Source organism: Anguilla anguilla, chromosome 10 (genome assembly GCF_013347855.1).
Source record: "Anguilla anguilla isolate fAngAng1 chromosome 10, fAngAng1.pri, whole genome shotgun sequence".
In the NCBI taxonomy this organism is placed as follows: domain Eukaryota; kingdom Metazoa; phylum Chordata; class Actinopteri; order Anguilliformes; family Anguillidae; genus Anguilla; species Anguilla anguilla.
The window spans coordinates 46,490,838-46,500,837 of record NC_049210.1 but is presented as its reverse complement, the minus strand read 5'-3'; the positions used below and the strand labels follow the sequence as shown (position 1 = coordinate 46,500,837).

General features: G+C 44.2%; 2 protein-coding genes across 6 annotated transcripts in view; one reads left to right on the top strand and one right to left on the bottom strand.

Moving 5' to 3' along the window:
- The window catches only part of bmpr1ba (bone morphogenetic protein receptor, type IBa), a 102,942-nt gene extending 102,267 nt beyond the window's left edge, over positions 1-675 (top strand). For all 4 annotated transcript variants that reach the window (XM_035380094.1, XM_035380093.1, XM_035380092.1 and 1 more), the window contains one exon: positions 1-675. This exon is cut by the window's left edge and continues 1,395 nt beyond it. The gene's annotated coding sequence lies outside the window, so the exon portion shown is untranslated.
- A 3,235-nt stretch (positions 676-3,910) lies between these two features.
- si:ch73-72b7.1 (netrin receptor UNC5C) overlaps positions 3,911-10,000 on the bottom strand; it is a 165,513-nt gene continuing 159,423 nt past the window's right edge. For both annotated transcript variants that reach the window (XM_035380102.1, XM_035380103.1), the window contains 3 exons: position 10,000; positions 6,684-6,862; positions 3,911-4,535 (listed from right to left, as the gene is read on the bottom strand). The exon at position 10,000 is cut by the window's right edge and continues 164 nt beyond it. In XM_035380102.1, coding sequence (XP_035235993.1) covers positions 4,376-4,535; positions 6,684-6,862; position 10,000 — 340 coding nt within the window. In that variant the 3' untranslated portion in view covers positions 3,911-4,375. The remainder of the gene's footprint in view (positions 4,536-6,683; positions 6,863-9,999) is intronic.

Sequence of the window (10,000 nt, the reverse complement as noted above, 5' to 3'; positions counted from 1 at the left end):
CTTATTGGTGATCTTCTTTTAATCCTCTTAAAATGAGAAATTCATATTGTGGCAAGAAAATAAAATGTTGTTTTGGCAAGAAAATAAAATAGTGTTTTGGCAAGAAAATAGAATATTGTTTTTGCAGTTGACTTTCAGTTAATTTCAGTCAGTGTTAAGGAAGGAGGGTTGCCAGTCAAGGTCAAACCCCACACTTTTCCCCACTGTCACATCTTTGCTAAATGAAAACGTGTTAGTGCTGTGAACTCTGCGGCTGGAGGGTTTTCACCGCACTGCCGCGTGTTTTTTGGGACAGAAGGCCGAGAGCTGAAGGGAGTGAGTAGGGTTTGATCGCCTCGGTTACAGCACCGTCATGCTCCGTTTCTTTGGTAACAGTGTTCCCCTTCTGAGATGCATCACGTCGGCCATTTTAGATCTTAGGGGCTGTAGTTCTTTTGTAGCTAGTTTTCAGACACTGATGCCAAGGTCACCCGCACCAGTTTTTTTGAGTAAAATTGATGATGGACTTGAAGTTTTGTTTTTGTTTTTTTTTTTATTGTGTACAGAATGCTCTCCCCGTCCACGGCTTGTGCCTTATTTAACCTGTACATACCTGTAAATGAGAGTGAATGTATATGTTATAAGCGATGTGTGTATCAGGCTTAACATTCCCCTAATAAATGGTTTCAGTCTCCATGCTGTTGTGCTGTTTGCAATATCCGAGTATTTTCAGTCGTCTTCACCATGGATGGAAAGCCCAGGGGTCAGAAATTAAAAGCCCCGCCACGTATTCCCAAATTAAATTAAAAGTTTCCACCCCATGAACTAAGCCAGCTGTAAATGGCAGGACAGAACTGGTTGAACTTTGAACTTCGGTGTCAACAGTGGTGACAACATTTAAGTTAAAATAAAAATAAATGTGCTGGAATAACCAACATGGTTAGCAAGAATTCCCTCCCAAAAGAAAACTGCTTCATACCGACACCCTTTCAAAAATAAATAGTCAACATACACACGTACATAACCAAGCAAAATTTGACATTTGTCCCATTTATGCCATGTACTGACACATTTTAAGTAATTTTAAAAAATAAAGTTTCCTGTATTTATGTCTATTAATTCCTCCTCATTTAAAATCAAGGCCACATTTATTTGCTACATTACTTCTGCAGTTTCTCTACCTTGGAAATGATCAATGTCAAATGACCAGAAACACAAATTAAAAATTTGGGGAATTGCCTTAAAATCCTAAACCATGAAAAACTGAAAACTATTATGACATCATGTGACATTTGACAGGAATGGGTAGGACTACTAAGGATGACATCACAATAAAGACAAGATTTACTCCGTGTTCAGAGTTGCTTATAAATATAATTTATTACTTGTTTAAAAATTCTTTCTTACACTTTTTACAGAACTTGACAGAGGGGATGCAAGCATTTGCAAGTATCAGTCATGAAGCGTGCCAAACAAGAATGGATCACATCCTCACTTTACAAATAATATTCATCATAATGGTAAAATAATGCTCAATATAATGCACTTGCTAGCACTGTTCTATTAGTACATTTTGTTTATAAAGGATGCCAAGATTGCATAGTAGACACGGCTTTAGAAAATCGGACAGCTTTTATAAAGAGAAAATAAAATAGACAAAAAAACAAACGTACAAACTACTAAAACTTTACTGCAGTTAAATATACTGAAACAAATGGTAAAAATATGTCTGATAGTAGACGTCTGTACATCATAACGCATTTACATACTTCATTACCTAAACACAATATTTTACTCTTTACGGGCCTTTCCCCCCCGCCCCCGTTCCTGTATCTTATTTTTCGGCTTGTCGAGGCCAACATGCGCTCTGCCCAGCCGAAACTCCGCCCCTCAGCAGCTGGACAATACCCAGCATGACCGGGCGGCATAACAAGGAACCAAAAACAGCGAATCGATAGAGAAAATATCACAACTGTTCACCTCAAGTTTTTCTGAAAAAAATAAAATAAATGGTTTTGGAGGTTTTTGAAAACACCCCCGGAAATACGTCCTTTCGCTTCGGAGCAGTTTGAACGGTTGAGCCTTTTTTTTTCAGCATGTATAGTCTGTTCAATCCAAGGATTTTTAAAGGCCCGGACTACAATGAGACCGCTTCACCTTTCAACCGTAAAACATGGCAGCTCCCCCTAGTGGGCGTGACACAGAATATCAATACAACCATTTGCCTACGTGCACACCAGTATAAAGGACTGGATCATTATCCTTGTATTGATTCAATAAATTAGGGGTTTTGTAAGTTGCTGATATAAGCATAAAAATAAATATAAAATTAACTCCTAAGATGCCCATTTGTCTATTTTTTTTTTCAATTTATTTTAATTTATTAGTAAATATATATTGTATATACCTGTGAAATTGGAATGTATAAACACCTATATTCACTAATATTCTTTCAGAGTGACCCTGCAAAAGTACCTTAGAAAACAAACCCATATAACTGGTTAGGGGACATCATTTAAAACAGAAATAACCATAAAATTCTGATATGTTTAATTGGTAGATTCTTAAGAGTTTTGATCTTTTTATTCTAATGTATTCTCATATAATTCATACCTGGGATGTCACTGTTTGGTTTATTTGCATAACTTCCAAAAACTGCTCTCTAAAAACAACTGCAAGCACAAAGTCACAAACAAATGAAGGATCAGCACAGATACATGTCCTTGCTCCAATAAAAAATAAAACGTAATAAAGGTACATCAGTACACATTTGGCTGGATAGATGCTTTGTTTTGAGTATAAATGTACATGTTCTAAGACCTGGCTTAAAATTTGGGTGACTGGACCAACAATTTGAAGAAATTTCATTTTCATTCTTAAATTAGATTAATTACCATTACCATTTCAATGAAGTGAACTTGACAGATTAAACTTTTAAACTAGTCCATTAAACATTTTTTTCTTTTTCTTAACATTCTTATAACCATCGGAAATGATTTAATTTAATCTGTAAAAGGATGGGAATGAGTTTAGCTGAGACTCTTTTTAAAACTCTCAGAAGCGGTGACTGGAATATTGCTTGTGAGTAATGGTACCCAGCATGCTTTGCTGTTCACCGTACTGGAGAGAGCGATCTGTGCGTCGGGTCAGCTTCACGTTTGGACAGACGGGGCAACGCAGCCGTCTTCGCCACGCTCTCCCCTCACTGTGAATGAAAACCTTACGGGTCCAGGCGCATCACACTTGACACAGGAAAATAAAATGGCGAGTGCTCAAATGCACCTCTGTTCAACAATTCGGCAGGTAGGCAAAAAAAAAAAAAAACGTGACTCAAAGAATTAGATTCCCCACCGACCCCGGTTGAACTAAAAAAAAAAAAAAACAATGATATTAATGTTAAAAATAAACAAGAAAAGTATCACAAAGTACTTGGTAAATGAGTATTTACATACTGTCGTATGGTTTTGTGTCTGGCAAAAGGAGGACGGCTTGCTTCTATAGATGCTGTTCCTCGGTGTGTCCATTAGGTGGCGCCAGAGAACAGTGAATGTAATATAACAGACGATAAAGAAAAAAGATATACAGGCACAATATATTGTTGCATAAAATAACTGAAAAGGAAGAAAATGATAAATGCATATAAATAAATGTGATATACATACATATATGTAAATATATGTATGAATTGAGTACTTGAGTTTCCGTAGAAATAAATGAGAAAGAGGACGAGCATAAGATGTGATATTTCTGGAGAAAAACAGGTGGAGATCCTGGTGCAGGTGAGAGAGGCTGTGTTTGGTTCTCCATCAGACACCTGCACCACTGGGGGGGTGACGGCCCACCCCCTCCTCTCCACCGCTGAATCCCCCCTCCCCCTCTCTGACCCTCTAACCACACCACCCCCACCCCCACCCCCCCCCCCACCCCCCCCTTTCCCTGTTACTGAGTATCCTACGTGCAGTAATGTCCGGAGTAGGAGGTCATCCACATAATATGGACGGCAGTATAAGGCGTTTCCTAGGAAACTGTATAAAGAAAAACAAGAACTGTACCAAGGAACGTACAGGTAAGGCTAACGAGAAGATCCTCTTTTTTTTTGTTTGTTTGTTTGTTTTTGTATCGTAGTCTGGGGTTTTTTTTTTTTTATGTTTTCGTTTTTGTTGTCTTTGCTGTTTTTTATTTAAAAAACAAGAGTAGGCAGTAGCCCCACTCATGAAAAGATCACACACAATTGTCTAATTATTAAATTTTTGTTTTCCTCTTCAAAGTCATTAACGTACTCTCTCGGGGGGGGTGGGGGTGTGACTGCAGTCTGCGAGTCGGTTCGCCGTGCCACCCCCCCCTCCCCTGGAGAGGGGCCCCCCTGCGCGGGTCCAGGGGGCGGGGCCGGGGGCCGTCAGTGTTCCGTCATGGTGGGCACGGTGTTGTCGTGGCGACCCATCTCCTCCAGCACGGCAGCCAGCCGGTTCAGGTTGCCGTCGGGGAAGTGCTGGGCCTCCCACAGGTCCAGGATCACACCGGTCGGGCTCGACTTGGTGGCAAAGTAGTTGAGGTACCTGCACAACACAGAGAGCCACAGGTAAGGGAGAACAGCCACAGGTAAGGGAGAATAGTCACAGGTAAGGGAGAACAGTCACAGGTAAGGGAGGACAGCCACAGGTAAGGGAGGACAGTCACAGGTAAGGGAGAACAGCCACAGGTAAGGGAGAACAGGGACAGGTAAGGGAGAACAGTCACAGGTAAGGGAGAACAGTCACAGGTAAGGGAGAACAGGGACAGGTAAGGGAGAACAGTCACAGGTAAGGGAGGAAATTCAGAGCTGCACTGAGGTCAGGCAGCGACTCTCTCCTGGAAGCCCTTTGCACTTTGGAGAGCAGCTTTAACCAAACAGCACCGGGGACCACTGCGGCACTTGAGCTAGCAAGCTGGCTTTCACCAGACTTCAGAGTCTGCACAAATTCAAACAGCATTAACTCCAAAACTGGGACACTTGTACCCCTAGGGCCACTTGGGCTCAAATGTTAAGTAACAGATTTTATTTAATACTTAATTTATTCATTCATACATCTATTAGTAATATATCTACATTTATATTTAAAAAATAAAGCACTTAAATGCTAAAAACTCTAGCATTTACTTAAGGTCACACATCCATGTCGTAACTGATACTGCTCATGCAAAACCCAATATCTTTTTACTTTAACTTGGTCACCCTATGTAAATTAATTATTTAAATTAATATCTGAATAATGCATACAGTGAAATAAGCTCGGAAACCACTCTCAGATTGAGCAGACATATAAAATCTTTCATACTGCCACATTACAACAAGCCAGTCATCAGGCTGGGGATCTTTAGAAGGGGGCGGGATCTGCAAAACTGGGCGTTGAGGATCGAATATGAATCGAGATTCAGCAACTGCACTTCCTATTTCTGGCCTCAGATGTTTTCAGAAGCATATTTCAGTGGAATGTTTCGGTGGAATAAGAGAAAGTTTATCAACTGTCCTCCATCTTTGAGACAGAACGAGCAGCGCCAGACGCCCTCATCTGCATAGATTAAGGGCGGAGTTTCAGCTTCCTGTTTCCTGTTGATACAGGTGAGGGACGAGCAACATGGAGAACCTCTTCAGGGTTTTAAAAAAATCCCAAAGAAACATGACTTTGGTTGCATTCAAAATTCAACCTGATGCCGCTGTTAAAAACCTAACAGCGGCATCAGGAGAAATGTGGCCGTTTGGAGAGAAATGGCGGCGACGCCGCGTTGCGTTTGTCGCTGGAAACCGTCGCAGTGCCGGAAAAAACCATGGAAACGACGCAGCCCATGTCTGCGTATGTACTGGTGAGCTGCTGGTGAGCTCACCCTGAAGCGGGCGGGGTTGTGAGCCCCGTGCGGACGCGCAGCGCGGAACAGATGGTCCTGATGCACACCTCACGGCGAGCAGACGCGCGCGCGCCGCATCACCACAGAGAGAGGAGCATGCTGGGATTTTAGTGCTCTTCACTCTCTTTCCAAATGCCCACTCTTCCTAAAAACCACGAAACACCCCTCCTTCCCCCACCCCCTCCCCCACCCCCGCTCATTCTGTTTCCTCCGATAAGCCGTCCCCTGCCGGGATGTGAACTCGACGGCGGAAGAAACGCCGTTTGTTTGGATCTTCCCCCGCAGACGCCGCGAAAAAAAAATGGCGTGAAGCTCAGCTCCAGCATCCCGTCGTCTGCTCTCCTCTTCTATCATTTTCTCTCTCCCTCCGTCTCGCTCCACCGCTCCGTCCGCTCGTTTCGCCGTCTGCGTCTTAAACGCGTCTTTCCGGGAACGGAAGGCTCCTTTGCGTTCGGAAAAACGAGGGGGGGGGGCTTTCTGTTCCCTGTCCTCCGCTCGGAAATTTAGCACTTTTCCCGGACGCAGCCCTGCAGAAATCCTGTTTTATTTTTTTGTTTTTTTTGTTTTTTTTTGCTGATTGTGGTGGGAGGAAGGGGGCGGGGCTTGTGGGCCCAGGGTGCAGTGACCGCTGTCTCTGTGGGTGTGTGTGTGAGAGAGAGAGAGGGCGGGGCCTCACCTGTCCAGGTTGAGTGTGTGTGAGAGAGAGAGAGAGGGCGGGGCCTCACCTGTCCAGGTTGAGTTTGTGAGAGAGAGAGAGAGAGAGAGGCCTCACCTGTCCAGGTTGAGTTTGTGTGTGAGAGAGAGAGAGAGAGAGGCCTCACCTGTCCAGGTTGAGTTTGTGAGCCAGCATCCTCCAGTCGTTTCCGCGCGTCTGTGGGGCGTCCAGGCTCCCGCACAGCTTCTGGCGGATGGACAGCGGGATGCGGAAGGCGTTGGGTCCCACCAGCGTGGTGATGCTGCTGGCCGGGTCCATCAGCGAGGTGTCGATGCTCTGAGTGTCCTGCAGGGGGCGACGAGAGAGACGGTGTCAGCTCTGCGGAAATAAAGACCTTCTGCTGTTCTGCTCCACAGCGCTAACGGAGCCAACAAACACCCGGGACAGACCCGCCAACGTTTATACAACAACAACAAAAACGATACGAGAAATGAGGCTGCAATTTGGGTTTAAAACATGTATAAATTGTAGGTGTTTCAGACAAGCTTTTCTGGTGAAGTTTAAGAAGAAGCCAGAGAACTCTGAGATACCCACACAAACATACACACACACACCCACGTACACACACACACACACACACGTACGGCCCCCCCCGTGGAGAGATTTATGAAAACACGCTCTTCATTCGCGTCTCGCACAGGGAACGATGAGCTTTTAATTCCGGTTTTCTCTTCCGATCCTCCTCCCGTCTTCGTTATAAATGCTTTTCCTAATGAATTTCAATAATAAACAAAGCGCCGATTACACAGCTCAGCTTTTTCCCGGCCTCATAGTGCTATTACACCAATTTCCATTACAGGGTCTCTGTGTAGGGGGGGGGGTACTAATTAATACAATATGGCACAAAAATAAATATGTAAATGCTAACGCTGATGACAGTGATTTGTATGAGGAAGTGATGCAACGCTGAATCAGTCTGTGCTATGTTATGTTACCAACAGCTGTTTGCGAGGTTTGGGAAAACACTAATATTAATCACTGTAACACTCAAAATGTCCTACTTCACCTTAAACACACACACACACACACACACACACACACACACATACAAATTTACTGCCTCGACTTAGACATACAGACAAACACATACAGATGCACACTCAGAAAAACAGCGGTGTGTGTGACCCGTTGTTCAATTACATTGAAGCAATAAACAGAAGTGCATCCAGTCAGGAAATGCAGAAGACAGAAGTCATGTTCTGACTGCGGTCATCACGGTCGTTATTATACGTTTGTTATTTTACAGAACAGAGCTAATGAGCGAGGAGGTAAAGTGACGTTCGGTCTGACGTACGTAGCGGCGAACGCTACTTCTGAATTCCCCGATAATTAACTTCGAGTGCTCCCCTGTATGCAGGGCCTTTCTTTAACGGCACGGCGAGCACAATGGCGCGCGCTCTGCGCTGAGAGGAAGCCAGAGGAGGCCGAGGGCCACAGCACCCCACCCCGAGGCCCGTCAGTGGACACACAAACACACACACACACACACACACACTCACACTCACACACACACACACACACACACACCGCACTCTGAGGCCCCGTCAGCAGCAGGGAGCTGCATTCACAATCCGAACAGAGAAGCCGCGTTTCACCACGAGCGCGACTGTCGACGTGAGCACGAGTGGGCCGCTGCAGAGAGCTGTGCGACGGGTGACTCACATATGATGAGTGACTCACTTATGATGAGTGACTCACATATGATGAGTGACTCACATATGATGAGTGACTCACTTATGATGAGTGACTCACATATGATGAGTGACTCACATATGATGAGTGACTCACATAGACGAGTGACTCACATATGATGATTGATTCACATATGAAGAGTGACTCACATAGACGAGTGACTCACACATGATGAGTGACTCACATATGATGAGTGACTCTCATATGATGAGTGATTCACTTATGATGAGTGACTCACATAGATGAGTGACTCAGATAGATGAGTGACTCACATATGATGAGTGACTCACACATGATGAGTGACTCACATAGACGAGTGACTCACATATGAAGAGTGACTCACATAGACGACTGACTCACACATGACGCAGGAAAGCTAAGTTTCTCGGCTTAAAGACTCAGTTGGTCACACCGCGTGACACCGAGCTGCTGAGTGACCATCCGTAACATTTACGGACTCGTTCTTTTATTACGCACTGCAGCATGTTGTTGTTGTTCTCACAGTTGTTGAAATTGTTTTACGTTCTGTTTCAGCCATCATAGCCACGAAGCGCTATAAGAGTCTGGCGTTTACGGTTTTTCATCTGTTTTAATGTCCGCTCTGTCAAAGGAATCACAACGTCTTTCCTGCCAAGAAGAGATTCTGAGGTTTCATTTAACATTTGGGAAAGATAAAGTGAGGGATGTATGGAGGAAAGACAGAATCACTGAGAGAAAAAGCACAGGGAGGGACAGAGGGAGTGAGAGAGAGAGACAGAGAGCAGAGAGACAGAGAGAGAGAGTGAAAGAGAGAGAGAGACAGAGAGAGAGACAGACTGAGAGGATAGTATGCATATTCCAAGTCTTCCTCAACACTACCACACACACACACACACACACACACACACACGCAAACCAAACAATACCAGGGCACACATTCACAGTTTAAATCCTCTGGTAATGTGCTTTCTGAGGCAACTGAATCAATAGAACCAATAAGCAGAATACTTACAGCTACACGGCACAACTGCACAATATTACGCCCATAATTCACCGGCTTCCCTTAATGCGAGCTGCACGGCGGCCATATTGATTGCGTCTTGGTTTCAACTGTACGTTCGCTGCATTTTTTGATGTATGGAAATGACTTTTAGTCCTAGAATTTACATGACAGCTTTTTAATTATTAAATAATGACGAACATTTGCAGTAATAATGAGCTGCCGACGCTGGAGGGTCCAGGGGGAGCTGTAATAACAGTGTTAACGGGTTTGAGTAATACCGCAGAAACAAAGTTATGACATGAAGCGGGTTATAGATTAGCATGCTTTAGATAGAGGGGAACAGCGTCCCTTTATGTAGCTTGTGAATGACTGTCGTGACTCAGTCTGTCAAGTTCATTAGCGAGTGATCAGGCCCAGGGATGAGGATGAATCACAATCTGGCACGGTGAAAACATGGGGGTGTCAGAGCAGGGTATTTAATGTCGGGACATAGTACTGTATGTCATGACAGGAAGGGTGTGTCAGGAAAAGGTATGTCAGAACAAGGCATGTCAGGATAGATTGTTTTAGCAGGGTATTTAATTTCAGGACATGGTGCTGTATGTCATGATAGGAAGTGTCAGGACAGGGTGTGTCCAGACAAGGCATGTCAGGATAGGGTGTTTTTAGACAGGATATGTCACAACAGGGTATTTTATGTCAGGACAGGATATAGTTGGTTGTGACCGAGGCTGGGTGTGGCGCTCACC